At 37.4% G+C, this 17,065-nt stretch overlaps 1 protein-coding gene across 1 annotated transcript in view; it reads right to left on the bottom strand.

Annotated features, from left to right (window-relative positions):
• Positions 1 to 14,043: 14,043 nt before the first annotated feature.
• CCDC102B (coiled-coil domain containing 102B) overlaps positions 14,044 to 17,065 on the bottom strand; it is a 289,345-nt gene continuing 286,323 nt past the window's right edge. Inside the window, exon 10 of the mRNA XM_057504260.1 lies at positions 14,044 to 14,330. Within this exon, the coding sequence (XP_057360243.1) occupies positions 14,327 to 14,330 (4 nt within the window). The 3' untranslated portion in view covers positions 14,044 to 14,326. The remainder of the gene's footprint in view (positions 14,331 to 17,065) is intronic.

The raw sequence follows: 17,065 nt of genomic DNA, 5'->3' as shown, positions 1-17,065 counted from the left end.
GATCACCATATAGAGCAAAATACTATTTACAGAACTGGAGTTAACAAAACAGATGCTAAATCTTGTGACAAAACTCTAGGTACTATGATATTTATGAGTACAGAGGCAATATAATCATGAACCATCAGACATAATACAAAAAAAAAAGCTTTGATGCTAATGGAGTTGATAAAGTTGTTTATGTAGCTTTCTTATATGCAATTTGCTTGCACCTGTTAGAGAAATATTTGCCTTGAGATTTGTTTGAATTCAATGCAAATGATAAAATGCGAATTTTGGATTTAAATGTTACATATTCTTACAGTATATTCCTTCATCGTTAAGTTTATTTTTAATACTTAGAGCAGGAAATTTCCATCTTTGTTGGTTCTACAAAGGAGATTAAACTTGTGGGTACATATTTACATTTAAATTGACACTAGAATGCAGACAGCCTATCATCACTCAAGAATTCCTTTTACTAGAACTCTTGTTATCTCCTTCCAATTACCATGGTTCCTCCGCTAGAAAGTAGTACAGTGAATTAACTAGTCATTTTAATACAATGTGACTTTATTAAAAGATAATTATTAAAAGGAAAATCATGTCATATCTGTATAATACTAGGTTTTTCTCTTGACATTAATTTCAGAGTTGATTTGTCTTAATAAAAGATAGTCGAATACTTTTCATGTTCTTATACTTTATTGTAATTTCTATTCTAAAATTAATTATTTTATCCATAATACCAATATAAAGGATGTAAGACTACTTTAAAACATTAACACATTTAATCTCCTGTATCTTTATTTTATCGGACAATTACATTTACTAGTTGTACTAATAATGTAAGTTTTCCATAAAAACCAGTGATGGGTTGATAGGCATGGAACTTCCTCTGTGACCTTTGAAAATGATGTCAATTTTTCCATTTTTGTCAAGTAAAATCTCAATTCCTTAATACTGAAAAATTCTTGAATCACTTGATTCCAGTGATTACTGATGCACATCTACATTTAGGAAAAAAAGTGTTATATGAAATTAAACACTGACTTTCTAAAATAAATAAAAATATACATGGATTATCCAATTAAATCTGTCTGGTTCTTCATTTTTTAAAACAATTTCATTAAGGTATAGTTTGTATACCATTGAATCCTCCCATTTGAAGAAAAACAATTCAATGCTATTTAGTAAATTTGTAGAACCATGCAACCCATTTCTACAGTGTGGTTTTATCTACCAACCCAAAAAATAGAAGTAATAAGCCAGTTAAGAAATAAACCAGGTGGTAGAAAGCCTTGATAAGACAATGTGTAGCCCTGGGGAGATAAGAAATAATTCTCACTTTTATTAGGGAGGTATTAGTATTTATTTTACTAGCATTTATTAATATTAGGGAGGGATTAAAAAGTTAATCTAATTTTAGAATAGAAAGAACATAAGTTTATAAAAAATATTCAACCATCATTTTTTGAAACAAATCAACTTAGAATTTAATGTCAAGAGGAAACCTAATACTTTGCAGATATAACATGATATTCCATTTAATAACCCTTTTAAGAAAGTTACATTTTGTTATACTGAATCAGCATATCTAAATAACTGGAAGTTTTACTTCTGTTAATGATACCAGCTTAAAAATATCTTCATTATATAACAGTGTCTAAAATAGCTCAATAAGTGAGTTAAGTTAGACAGTAAGATACTAAAGAAGCTAACCTTGAACCTTTGGCAACCATGAATCTAAAGCCTGCAATGGCAATAAGTACATATCTTTCAATAATCACCCTAAATGTAAATGGACTGAATGCACCAATCAAAAGACACAGAATAATAGAACGGATAAAAAAGCAAGATCCATCTCTATGCTGCTTACAAGAGACTCACCTCAAACCCAAAGACTATAGGAACAAAGTAAGACTGAAGGAACAAAACAGCAGCAGAATCACAGAACCCAAGAATGGACTAACAGTTACCAAAGGGAAAGGGACTGGGGAGGACGGGTGGGAAGGGAGGGATGCAGAGGGGGGAAGAAAAGAAAGGGGGCATTACGATTAGCAGGTATAATGTGGAGGGGGGGCACGGGGAGGGCTGTGCAACACAGAGAAGACAAGTAGTGACTATACAGCATCTTACTACGGTGATGGACAGTGACTGTAATGGGGTTTGTGGGGGGTATTTGGTGAAGGGGGGACCCTAGTAAACATAATATTCTTAAAAAAAAAAAAAAAGTAAGTCCGTGACCAAGTCTCATTTAAAGATTAAAATGAAAATATTAACATCGAATGGTGGACTTGAGGTTCCCAGTGCCTCATGTGCGGAGGCTGGAAACCATCCCTCCGTCCCAGCAGCAAGGGAAGAGCAGAAGGGACGGGAAAACCAGCAGCTCCCCGGGGCCTGTACGAGAGGAAGGACTGCACCGCGCAAACCGCGGCCCCGACGCTGAAGGAACAGGGACGTGTGTGAGTCAGGGCCCCGGCATGGAGGTTCGGTGGGAACCCCTGAACTGTGGTGACCTGGGGAGGCTCTGTGCCGACGAATCTGAGGGCAACAAGCTGCAGAAGGACCCAGTCACAGGAGGGTCTGAACAGCAGTGGGATGCGCCTCCGCAAGCTTCCCCGGGTTCCCACAGTAAATGCTGGAGGAAAACCCCCTTGGGCTTCCCGCAGGGAAAGGGAGAAAGGGACCCTTTGAAGCACCCACGAGCTCTCTGGTCCTCCTAGCAACGCCTGGGCCACCCTGGGGAAAGCAAACAGGACTTGGCCAGACTGACGGGGGGGAAGGGGTCACCCCGTCTCAGCCCCTTCCAGCCATCCTGTCTCATCTAAGGTGGGGCGGGGGAACCCGAGAAATACTTAGATGATTATCGACACATATGCTCGCTAAGGGCTGAGATCTAATCCCAGGACCACAGAACACTCCCTCCCACGCCCACACCTCCCCGCCGCTCTGCTAAGGCCTGTTGACAGCAGTTCCTTTACCACAACATCTTGTCTGGCTCTCAAGAAAACACAAGGCACGCCAAAAGGCAAACTGCACGATTTGGAGAGACAGAGGAAGCATCAGGACAGGGCAGGGGCGTCAGAGGGGCACCTGGGATTGCTCTAGTGAGGGCGTTAACGGGCAAACAGAACATGCAAGAGCCGGTGGCGATGTGAGCAGAGAGATGAGGGGAAAAAAGATGCTGGAGACAACAAAAGAAAAAGAAAAAATGTAATAGAAATGAAGAATGCCTCTGATGGGTTTATTAGCAGACTGGACACAACTGAGGAAAGAATCTCCGAGCTAGAGGATGTATCGAAAGAATCCTCAAAACACAGAACAAAAACTGAAAAGAAAAACAGAACAAAACAGAATATCCGGGGGCTCTGGGACAGCCACAAGAGGCATAGCATACACATAATGGAATAACTAGGAGAAGAAGGGAACAGAACCACGTATGAAGAATGATGACTAAGAAGTCCCCCAAATTAATGTCAGACGCAAAACCCACAAATCCAGGATGCGCAGAACACCAAGCAGGATAAATACCAATAAAACAAAGCCCCATGCACAGCTCATAAAGCATAATGATAATTACATGGACAAAAACAGGGAAATAATGATTTTTCTGCATATTTAATATCATATCCCTTCTTCATAAAAATACATAAGAAAAAAATTAAAAATCTCAAAATATTGAACAGTGGTATAATTATGACTGTTTTTAAATGATCACAGTAGAGATCCACAGGTACCTCTACTGAGCGGTTACTGTTTTGGTTTCCGGTTTTGCTGAGACCCAGTGGGTATTGATAAATTAAATGGCGTTCATGTACTTTTAATTGATAATACGTGAGAGGGTTTTGTGCACCTGGTGAAATTCTCTGCAACATTTAAACGGTGTGAATCATTAAGAATATAAATTGAAACTGCCTCCCAGCACAAGTTATTAAACCAGCTGATTCACAGAATTCTAACACTTTTATTCCTGCCTATCTTCTCTGTTTGCCATTTATTCTCTTTATAGTAAAGTATATAAAAATTAACACTCCATCATCTGAATTCGAATTTACAGACTCTGTTCATGTGTTTCATATATTATTTAGTTACCTCTATTTTAATGTCTTGTATAAAACATGAACTGAGTAAACAAATGAGGAATTTAAATAGGATTTTATAAATAGCCTTTTCCCTAATTATACATGGACATTTTTTGCTAAAAATGTTAATTCTTAAGCACAATGAACACATCTATGTTCATTTGAATGTGATTCATAAACAGAGTTGAAGGATATTTATGTGCCATCCTTGCTAGACTGGGTAGGGAAATTTCAAAGAATCAGAAGTGTAGGTTATTATAGAAAAATCAAAAAAGAAAAAACTGCTTTGATATAAAATTAGTCACACACACACACACAAAAAAACCTCTCAGAAGCAATGCTAGGTGTAATGGGAAAAACAAACTTCAGAAAAAATACCTAGATTGTATAGCCTGGAAAAAAGATGTCAAGGTTGGACTCAGTGTTAGGCTTGGCCTCATTGTCCTAAAACAAAATCATGGTAGATAGCAACCACGAAGGAATATATATTCCCAAGAATGGAAAGATGGAATAACTTGATTGAAAGTCAAAGCAGAGAAAGAATTTCAAAGAAACTATCTGAATCAGCTGAAATTAACCAAGCCGACTTGTGACTAAAATGTGTGGCTCATAGTAGTTTGTATGCCAAGAAAATGGTTTCTTAGAGTCTAAATAATTGCATGAAAGATAAAAGTAGTATATCTTCTAAATTCGTATATATTTCTGTCCATGTGTATCATAAATTTAGACACCCCTATATTACAATATGAATTGAATAAACATGTAAGAAGAGCAGGAGCAGGCACTGCATTTTCCATTTCCTCTGGGTGAGTGTAGAGAGAGCTCTGTAAGGAAGTAGCCCTCATTTTTCCTCACACAGGAAAATCGTTTCTACTTGATTGTTTATGAGGCCGACATTGTTTACAGGCTTCAAGCATTTCGGCATTTAGATGGATACATAAATGAAGAAAATGTAGGCGTACTGTTGATGATCACTACCGGATGTTCTCATACACCACTCGGTGAAATAAGAGAAGGGCAGTTTAATTTCAGAAATGATCTGTTATGACTCCATGAGAGGAACAGATGAATTCACATACCGATGCTTCTGAAGGTTGACCATGACTGTCAGTTTCAGATTTTGAAGTAAACAATAATCTAATTACCAAAAATGTCTGCCCATTGCAAAGGAGGGTAAAGTGCGATGGGACAGAGAGCAACTTCATGTCCAGCGACAGCTGCCGACCCTAATCAAATCAAACAGTGCTAATTAAAACTGGGAAGGAACGGAGCGGTGACAAGACCACATGGATGCCCCCTGGAAAACGGACTGTCTACAATGAAGCAGTTGCTAGAGAGAACATACGCTCAGGGGACGGGCGGACACATCAACACCTTTACGCTAACAAAATGGCAGGGGTGGAATGGTAGTCTGCAAGTGGAAAATTCTTGCAAAGAAGAAAATTATTACAGAAGGAATTTTAAAGATTAAATAGTAATTAAAACAAGTTAAAGTTAGAATTCCATAAGCATTGAACACTGTCAGAAGGCTTTATAAGTAGTGGGAAGAGAAGTGGCTTCAGAACTATGCAAGGAAGTCTAAAGTCTTCAATAAACACTGGGGCAATTCTCAGTCTTACATCCTCTGAAACCACTGTTCAAATCATGGTCTATAGATCAATGCCCATCCTTCAACAAGATAAAGAATTTGGGCCAGAATGTAAGGCAACTACAGATAAAGAAACTACGTATAGTGTTGACTTCAGCATTTTAAAATTATATATGTTTATTTATACACATATGATTTTGAATATATATATATATATAAACAAACAACCTCTATGTATCAAGGCTTTATTGATACATCAATGTGTTGATTTACATTTTATAAGATCTATATTTCTTTGCAGACAAGTTTGAGGCAGTTACCTTTTGTACCTTTAAAATTAACTGTGCTTAGTAAAGACAGTAATAGAAATACTAGGATGTAACACTTGCATTTACAGGTCTTTATTTTGAAATAGACTCAGTAATACTTCAGATACTATAGCTTCTGTCACTATGAGGATTCATTTCAAGGGCTTGGTTATGCATTATAAACAAAAAAGATCAGATTAGAGAGAACATTTATTTGAATAAATATACAGAGTCAAGTAACAAAAACTACACCAGTAGCTAGGCAGGGAATTTAGAAACTCTAAACTTTTATACAATATAGAACTAAAAACAGCTTTTAGGCAAATAAAAAGAAAATGAAAGAAAATTATGATATTAAAGAATTTAATTATATAAGAAAATTCACCATTAAGTTTCATAATTACCTGTATTTCTGAGACTTTTAATTCTAAAGGTAAGCGTCATTGTACAATACTCATTTTTCAGTAGAAACCAAGGTGACACTGTTTTCAGTACTGTTTCCAGAGAGTAAAACTTGGTAGTTATCTGATTTACAGTTTTTCTATATACTATACATTGTTTTCTCTATGCCCTACCTCAGCCTCACATTTAATGCAGGGCCTCTCTCTCCTTGCAATTATTTCTCTGTGAGCACTTTGCTTTCATTGGAAAACCCTGAAAAATAATGTCAATCCAGCAATGACATTCATTATATGAACCCAACTCCCCATCTATTCAAAAACAATCCATGAGTGTAAATCAGCCCTTATACTTCTTAATTGTCCCAGATTTTGTACTAGAGCAGGTAATTTATTCATAAACAAACAACCTTCTACATATTTATTGTAATACAACTACCTTCAAGCCATACACAATGAGTTTTCTATGACAAGGTTTTCTGACAGAAATATCCATCATGTTAAGTTGATCCTTTTAGATTAGAAATTACCAAGTACAATTTATGCATATCGAACGAAGTGGAAAACTATCAGTTTTAACTATGTGATTATTAACTATTATGTGTATAACCCGACCCACTCTTTAAGATATATATATAGAATTAGGATTAGATCACTAGGTTTTCTTTTAAAATCAGTTACTGAATTAATATACAAATATGTAACTCACTGTCATGGTCTTACCAAAGCCACACATAAGAATGGCGTCCATAGTTTCACCAGGAAGACAGGAGCACGATATTTTCTTCAGGAGGCCAGCTAAGCTGCAGCAGGGAAGACTTCCAGCCCTGTAAGAATTGTCATGTTCTCCTATAATCTTTATTTTGTACTTCAGGAGCCAAAGTGTTGAGATTGGATAATGTTTTATGAACCAATTCATATCAATTCTGTGGGGACAAATTGTGATTATTGAAGGTGCAACAGAGCTTTGGGGAAAAATGTGGACTTAAGAGCATTACATATATTTAAAATAAGATGCACATGTGTGCTTAAAGGGTGTTGCAGTATAAGATTAGATCTTGGGATTGGTCAGATATGTAATCTGAAAACTATGAAGAACTGGAGAAAAATATTTTTTCTTACTTGGGGTGTATATGGAAACAATATTTGCAAATAAGTGAAATACAGTATTCCTTCATTCCTTCATATACATAGTTTATTTTCAAAAGAACATGAGGTGGATTCATAAAGTATATCTCCAAATATAAAATTCAGAGTCCAGTACAAAGTGTATTGTTTGCCAAAATCATGTTTGTTACATTAAAAGTTAACAAAATTTTGCTTAAACTGTAATTAAAACTTAAGCAGTGTGATTTAACTTCACATGAATTTAAATATTAACAGGCATGTTGCAACAAGCAATGAATATTATAGAATTGGGTTATCTAGTATAAGAAAAATAAGAAAACAGCATTAAAAACAGAAGACACCATTAGTATTATTAATCTGTACTTATTGTTAAAAAAGGAAATAAAAACCGGAGGAAAATAAACCCCAAGTCACTGACTGTGTCTTCTGCCAGGAGCACCATGCACATGTTCTGTGAGCTCCTACTCTTCCTGGCTTCTGCGTCTTAATTTGACTTTACTCCTATTTACATAACTTAGAAGATATTGACATACAAAGGATAAAATGAAATTCCTTGACATTATACTTCATTTGTTGATTCAATTTATGTCCAAATATATGGAATCCTCTGGGAAGGCTCGTTCTCTGTAGCTAAGAGGTTTGTACTGACCTGGGTATGGAGAGTTTAGAAATGGAAAAGGTATGGTGTTATATTTACAAACACCCTGTTATAACCCCAAACACCCAATTTCAGGCCCCCAGTGTTCTGTGTGTTGTATCACACTTCACCGAGAGTTTAAGTCTATGTATCTTCTTCCACTAGAATATAAGCTCCAAGAGCATCAAAATTTGTCATTATTTGTTCAGTATTCATTCCCAAGAGTCTAAATAAATTCTTGGTTTATTATGGCTTACAATGCATAGTTATAGGAGGATGTATGGCTGAATAAGTGAAATACATTATAATTAACTGGTAATCTAGATGCTTAAATAAGTGTGCAATAAATGTTTTTTAAGCTGACTCTGGCATTGTATCCAAGATGCAGAATCCCAGGTTGATTATAAAATACTGAGCAGGACAGCAAAACACAGCTTTAGTTTGTTTACTTATATAATTAATTGTTAATGTGTATTTCTTGGGAAAGTTTTGCTTTATGTGTTAATATATTTTTAAACACATGTCATTATGGGATGCTGCTGAGTCACATAAATTGCTTATTTTTCTAGTGCTATTCATTCATTTTAACCTCTAAATTGGAATGAATGATTTACTCTCAAAATTGACATTTCACAAATGTGTTTTTAAGGAAGATTCAGTGCCAGCTTTACCAATTTGCTTTTTAAAAACCATTTACTCCAACTGACAGAATAGACGATATATATATTTGGGAAGTTATGAGGAGATATAGAAAAGCATTGGCAACATTTTGAGTCAAATATTAGGTAAAAACAAGGAAGAGAGGGAGATTGTAAAAGTTTTATTGTATATGTTCAAAAATTGGGTTTCCTGCTCATTTTCAGCTCCATATATTTTAAACAACATGTCTGTAGCCAAATTATGATTCTGAGCCCAGCAAACACTGCAGCAGAAAGGTCATCCTGCAGAAATAATAGTATTTTAACTTCCTCTTCTCTGTGCGAGTTAATTCCATGATGCAGATTCCTTCCCCATTTAGATAAGGGAAGATAAAAGAAACTGTATTGCAATTTTATTATTTCCTTTGTCACTTTGAATAAAATCCATTAATTCTAGGGCTTTTACAAAGCCGTCCTATGTGAACAGAAAATACAACTCGGTTATTAACCAAATGTAATTGCCTGGTGATAACAGACTCTTTGAGTCTCTATTTGAAGCTTATTTAACTTCAAAAAAGCTATCAATTAGGGCACTAAATTTAAAGCAAGTGGGAAAATTATGTGTGGGACTTTTAACAGAAAGGTGACATGTTCATGAAATGGTATATAGCATTTTAGAATATCAAACTGCTACTTTGGTATTGTTTAAAAATGAAAGAACTTAATATGTTTTTGTGGTCCTCTGGTGCCAAAAGGCAGGAGGTAACTGAGTATGTCCAAGCCTCAAATGCTGTGCAGGTAACATGTCCACGGTCATGTTGCTCCTAATCCTGCTGAATCTGCCCGAACCATTCAAATGGTGACTCTCCAGTACAGCGTGTGCGCGTGTGCGTTCTAAGGGTCCCTGGCAATGACACCTGCTGATTAGAACACGGAAAGGTAAACATATTGTTTATTGTCTTTCTAAGTCCGTACTTAATTTTGACATCTTAAATCCAGAACACTTTGTATTCAATGATAGTCATATGTGGATTCTAGGTAGGGAGAAATTTCCATTGGAGACAGTGGGGATTAGAGGAAAAAACACTGACTTTGATAAAAACCTGAGCCCAAACCCCTAGCTCCATGGAACAACTTTTTTTTAAAGATGATAGTTTTGAAGGATTCCTCTGTGGCAGGCCATCTTCTAAACACCTAATAGATGTTTCATGGATTTAGGCAATCAGTTAATCTAAGCAGTTTCCTCTTTCATAAACATGTATAGCAATATAGTTAGTGGAGAAGTTTTCATGAATCCTACTCCCATGGTTCTCTCTGTTTGTACATTTTTCCCCGAAAGAGGAGACTTAATCTAATTAGTCCGGTGGGCAAACCGCACATCCAAGAGAGACTCTATACCGATTCCAGAGCCCAGCTGGAGATGGAGTTCCCTTCCGTCTACGCTGCTTTGCCATGAGCCAGGCATCACGCTATCACTAGATGAACTCAGACGAACAGGGCATGCGGTCCTTGGTCTCATGGTGTCTTGGGGTCCCCCTCTTTCCCCTTTACAATCAGATTACTGCATGGACCTCTAAGTGTTTCTTTGGGACAGACCTGGCAGGAACCTTTCTTCTCTCCAAGCCATTCAATAAAAACAGATGAGGGCCACCACTTTATCCCATGCTCTTGTTCCCATGCATGGGCCAAACCATGAAAAGAAATCTAAGAATCCCTGTCTCAGACAGGGTTAACAAAAATGAAAGAATTTCTTAATAAAATCTTACACTTGAAATTGGTACAGTTTTCCCAAATTATTAAAACTGAATGGACAAATATTTCTAAGCATTCATTTGAAATGTATTTTATCTCCATCACTACATGTTAAATGTTTTTTTGAAATCTGATTTCAGATTAGTATAATATTTTCTGAGGGAGATAAATAGGGACTGTATTTTTGCAGCTCAACAACTTTAGATTTGAACAAACCAGAAAATAGCTTCTGGTAACGTCTAGAAGAGCACCTCCGAATCTTGTGCAGGAGAGCCCCAAATCCAAAAAGAGTGAGTTGCAGCTTCTGGAACTGATGAGGAACATTCTGATAATCTAGAACTAGGGTAGGTCAGAACCGTAGACCATTCCCGCCTGTCCACTGCTGGAGGAGGCATTTCTCCTTCCCTCCTGCAAGCCTACAGTGGGATGCCCAGCCCAAACTCCGAAGCAGAATAACGTCCAGCCTCCCATCTGCCATCAATTCCCTGTCCATCCAGCCACATACCCTGCTATTTCCCCAGCCCAAGTCCACCTCCCCCACGTGTCCTTTCTGAACCTGTCCATTCCACATAGATTATCCTGTCCTGATCTCCTATAACATTCACTTCATGTATTAGACACACAATGGTATCCTGCTCTGTGATGTCTCTTCTCATTCTGCCTGTGGCCGAGCTGCTGCCCTGTGAAATGTAGGCATCTGTGTATATCCTCTCCTGTCAACTCCTTGAATGCTTCAAATGAGTCCCTAGATTAGCATGACTCTACCGATTGTAATTTGGAATTCAGGAATCCAGATAACATTTTTCCAAGTCTTTTGGGTGCACTTGAGGTTTGGGGACCTGGGCAAAAGCTCTCATGGTCAACACAGGGACAGGATGGATGCATGTGTGTTTACTACATACTAAGATAACAGAAGTATTTAAATACTGATAAGAGCTAACGTTTCTTGAAAAGGGACAATGGGCCAAAGTATTCCCCATTTTTCGGGTGAGGGATCTGAAGCTTAGTGAAGTCAAAGCCATTCTCTAAGTCACACAAGTAAAGGAGTAATCAGGACTCAAACCCAGGTCAGACTTTTTCCAAAATATTTGCTTCTCCTTAAAAATAGTCACCTAGGGAATATATGTGTTGATTGGTAGGACATAGGGCACCAAATTTCATGCTAATATTTTAATCTGTTAAACTTATCTAAAATCCAAGATGATTTCTTACAATTATCTTGGCTATTACTTCATGGTAACATGGACAACTATTAACCCAATTTCGAGATGAGGAAACAGCATGATCAAATAATCAAAGGACATGCCTATTCTGCCTTCTTAGTCAGATACCTTTACATGATTTTACGTACTTTTTCCAATGCATTGATGCATTTCCTGTATCTCAGATGTCTTTTCCCAGTCTTACTTACCTAGAGATTGCTTCCTCATCCCAAAAGGCCCAACCAGATATTACTTGCATGATGTAGTTTTTCCTAAATACTTTCTCTACAAAGAATGTGTTTTACTTTTTTTCTGTGTGTTATCAGTACATACTAATTCTATAACAAGCTCTTTGGGTTAAAAGTGAGCCTGTAATTTCAATGTTGTGTATTTAGCATTCACATTCCTTTTTTCTTATTTTTATTTCTTTTTGTGGCAAAATCTTTTAGTCACAGCTTTCAAATTTGGGTTAAGGCTGTTATTTTCCTTTAAACATTACTAACATTTTATTCAAGGAAATTTTTCCTGTAGAAACAGAAGTTGGCATCATACCAAGTAGGCTGATTCAGCAGGAATGCACCCAACAAACTCAAATGATTTTGTTTTATACGTTTAGGTTTTCTGCTGTGAAAAGCTGTAATGGGTCACAGAGTAACTGGGGACAGAATGCTCAAGCAAATTAGATTTTAATTCCTTACTGTCTTATACCATATATCTTGATTGGTTTGTAGATACAGAAGCCTCTTGGCTATATAAATTCTGTAAGAAAGACTTCAACTTTATTTTAATTATGTCCCTATATAAGTTTCTCCATTCATAGAATTAAAACTAACCCTGCATAAATGAGTCAGTGGTTTGGCCATATCATTATAGGTAGTTGATTTAAAAAAAAAAAAGAGAGACTCTTGTCTAAATACAGGGTTAAATTCAATAAGAAACCATGACTACTTTAAAATACTTTTATATAGGCATATTCTGAATGTCAAAACCTATGAAAACCCACTATCTGTCATAACTACATAGACTGTTTCAAATATTTTTACCTGCTCTTGGCTGAGCTGTAAGAGCAGTACTTGTCCTCAGGGTAACCAATAGCAAACTAAAATCTACTGAGTTTTAGCAATGTCCTAGCAATTATGCTAAATTTTGTATATTTTTGTGATTTGTGCCATCAAAATAATTCAATGTAGCAGATACAATATCCATTATGCAAAAATGTGTGTTGAAAAATTATAGGAATTTGGCTTAAATGTTTAAAATCTTGTATGTTTAAAAGCAAAAGAAAATCACAGGGAGACTCTCTTGTCCCCTCCTGGCAGCCAGGAGCTCTGTCCTCTTGCTTTATCTCTAAGTAAAAGCCTCTGCCTTGCTCTCCTAGGAAAAAAAATAATGAAAATCATAGGTAGGAATACAAATCTAATTCTGAGGATCAGGTCTATGACAAGATGCTTGAAATAATTATAAAATATTCTGAATCAAAAGGTGATTTCCTCAATTCAATGGTTACAGTGTGATACATCTCATGAAACTAAAATCGAGCATCAGACTTCCACTATTCTTCAAATACGGCTTAAGTCTTTTTGCTAGAGCCCAGAGTTGTGATGTAATGAACTAGATAGAAAGCGGGCCATGGGAGCTAGGAGACCTGGGTTGGAAAGGCCCACACACGTGTTCTGCCCACCGTAACTGGACAGGTTCCAGGACAGGTGTGACTTCTGTCTCCATAGCATCAATAACACTATTCCATATACCCACTGAGTGCAGTGGGCAACACAGAGAAGGAATTGAGTAAGGGTGGCTATTTTGAGAAAATATGTTACAGAACAATGTTGTTAGATGACACCACCTTGCTGCAAAGGTGTGTCACACCAATGGCAGGTAGGGATGCATACAGGGCCCTAATCCTGCCCCCAGGCAAATTCTTAATATGAAACTCTGATCCCAAGCTTTGTCATGTAAATAAGATCTCTGTCTTTCTATAGATTATTATAAGTATACCATTGGTTTTATATTTATATTTGGCATATATAGCTGGAAAAAACTTCCAGAAACACATCTGTTCAGCTCAACTCAGCATAATGCAATCCAGTGGGAAGGCAGAGAAATGGAAACCATGGTTATCAATTATTTAAATAATAAACATACATATAATCAAACACAGAGTCAACTGTATTCTGCTTTTAAAGCAATATAAAAACAGATTTAAAGTCATTTGGATATTATATAAATGTCATGTGCCACATACCTGCTTTTCCAAGCAGAGTAAGATGCTTAAAATAATAGCAACATGGTACCCTTTATAAAATAGAATAGAAAAATGAGATAAAGTGATACCAGTAAAGTTCATTTGGAGACACTAATACAAATCATTAAGCACAGAGATAGAAAAACAACACATAACTGATTGTAACTTCACCTAAACGCTTAGGTTATCTGAAAAGAGGAAAATCTTTGGGTAGAACATTGTTTGACACTCACGATCTACAGATAGTAGCAATTCCCCAGGGCAGAGGCAGTGACAGAACCAAGGTGACAATCACAAAATGGACAGTAATCAAGCTTTTCTATTACATTTTTAAACTTCATAGGATGAGTCTTACAGCCAAAGGTGTCATCTAAAATAAAATAAAAATGATCATTAACACACATGACACGGCAAAATATTAGTAATAAGTAGATGATACCAATTCTCTCCTTTATTGCCTTCGTGAGTCAAAATAAAACTGATTTTGCTGTAGTTTTAGCTTATAACAGAAACAACGATTATCCTCATTTAGAAAATATTCTCCAGTAAAGAATCATGGACAGACGTTGACTATATTAATTCAGAAATACATACTTTGTAGATACACGTATTGAATTTTAGATTTTAGTTTCAAAATCATGTGTCAGAACAAAACATCATCTTACACGTACGTACAAATGGACTACAGCTGCTAAGGCCCCTCAGGCAGCTGCAGCGCCTCTAGCTGCATGGCTGGCAGAAATGCACCCATGCCGAGGCAGTAGGGTCAGAAGGTGGCAGGAGCTTGCTCAGCTACGCTTCAGCATCTCTATCTGGACCTCAGATGCGACTTATGTGCAACTTTGAGTGGCATCGTGCCGCCTTTTGGAGGCCGCTCTGGTTAACGCTGGTGCTGCAGGGGGAGACAGCCCTAGGACGGGGAAGGGGGAACTGAGGGGGGATGTTCTACGGTCTGAATGTCTGGTGGAATCCTGCCGCCCAGTGTGCTAGTGCTCGGAGGTGGGCCTTTGGGAGGTGATCGGTGATGAGGGTGCAGCCTCAGGAATGGGATCGGAGGTCTCCTAAGAGACCCCACAGAACTCCTCAGCCCCTGCCACCCATGAGGATACTGCCACCAAAGAGGGCCCTCTTCAGACCATGCCGGCCCCGGACCTTGGACTTCCAGCTTCCAGAACTGTGGCAAATAATTGTTTTTTATAGGCCATCCAGTGTGTGGTAACAGAGGTGGGACTGGATGGGTGGATGTTCAGGAAGGAAGGCAGAAGGAAATGGGGGCGGGGCGTAACTCAGGCTGGCTGGACACCCCTCCCCCACCCAGGACAGAAACAAAACCAAGGAAAGGGCAAAATGATATATTTTTAATGACATTAGTGTTTTATCAATTTTCACCTTTTTCTTCACTAATCTTTAAATTGAAGAAAAACCTACTCTTATTATTACTAAAAAATTTTAGCACTCAGTATATCTTTTGATCTAGGAAGTATTAAAATGTTTAGTTATTTCTGATATTCAAGTATATGTTTTAGACAAAATAAAACTAGGAAAGGACTGAGTTTACTACAACCTAATTCTGCCAGGCTACGTGAGTTTATACAAATGAATGACGAGATCCTGTGTTCTTGTAGGTCATCCACAAACTATTCTTCTGGAATGACCCAGAAGGCCTGGATTCTCTACTTTCGTAGTTCTCTCTCTCTTTCTCTCTGCCTCCTTGAAAAATGATTTCTGTCTGCTCAGTCATGACACAATGTAATTTCCTTCCAAATGGGAGCTTGTCTTCTGACGAAATTAAGCACAGATTCTCACCCATAATAAAAAGCTATCAGAATGTCTAACTGCAATAATATACTTAAGGAAATAGATAAAGCATATATTTCCTCTCCAGCTTAATATATAAGCATCAGGAATAGTTCCTTCTTAAATTTTAACCTAAACACGATTTGCCCTTTACAGAAGCATATTAACAAGAAACCATCACTTCCCCCCAAAATTTTGTAGTGTCCGCTTTACTAATCCAGCAATGAATGTTTCACTTCCCTTGAATTATGTAACTGCTTTCAGGGGCTTTGAAAATAATTATTTCAGTAAAAGGGTGTAGTGCTCCTGAACTTGCATTATTTCCCCCAAGAAAAGTTAAATCAGAATTATGTGAGCACATCACTACAAATCCAGTCGGCCCAGAGGCACTGCCCGGAAGAACTAAGAACTCAGTAAACGACAAAAATCCGGTGAGCCTCAAGCTCTGTGTGTCGCCGGTGATCTTTCAGTGATCATTTCGAGTTGGACCACAAGAACATAAACTACCCACAGCGCTGAAAAGCTTTAAAAATGTGAAGTAGAATATTTTAGCAAGAGCTCAACCACTAGGTATTTGCAGGAAAAGAAATACACTGTATAGAAAGCAAGAGAGGTTGAATGGTATCGACCTGACGTAGGTATGGCCTTCAGAGGAGCGGGGTGACTCATGCAAGGAGACACAATTAGTAGTGAGACTGGGATTATCCGAGGGGGCCACATAAATGGATCAAATTATTTGTATGAATGGAAATTTCTCCTTTCCAAACCAAGATCCTGGGGAGGGATTTTCAGGCCCTTTAGAATATTTAGAAGACTTCAGATTTTTTTGATCAAAGTATAGTTCTCAGCCGTGCTTTTCTATAATTACAAACTATACAGACCAGAAAGTAGCCTCTACCATCCCACTATTGTCTGTGCAGTATCCTGACATTTCAGGTTAAGCACTCAAAATTGTATGTAATTTTAATCCTATTTGCATCTTTTTTATCTCCCCCCCCCCCCCCGCCACTGACACTCACTATGACACCCACACACCAGTGATGATGTCTGAGTCTGTCTGCAGAGTAGAATGTCTAAACTAGGTAGCTGCCAATTACATATCGGTTTATTTAATGAATGTCATCTGTACACCTAGGGTTAATGCTCTAAAATCAGTGGAAAGTATGATCTTTTCTCGAGATACTACTGGTGCCATATGGGTGCCATGATTTATTAGCCATCTCACCCTTCACTGCAGTTTCCATTTTCTAGGAGTTTCTCTTAATATTGAGAAATTAGAACAGAAATTTATATGCACAGATGTTTATT

The sequence above is a fragment of the Manis pentadactyla genome, chromosome 6 (genome assembly GCF_030020395.1).
Source record: "Manis pentadactyla isolate mManPen7 chromosome 6, mManPen7.hap1, whole genome shotgun sequence".
Taxonomy (NCBI): Eukaryota; Metazoa; Chordata; class Mammalia; order Pholidota; family Manidae; genus Manis; species Manis pentadactyla.
Note: the sequence above shows the minus strand (reverse complement) of the source record. Positions and strands in the feature narration are given on the sequence as shown.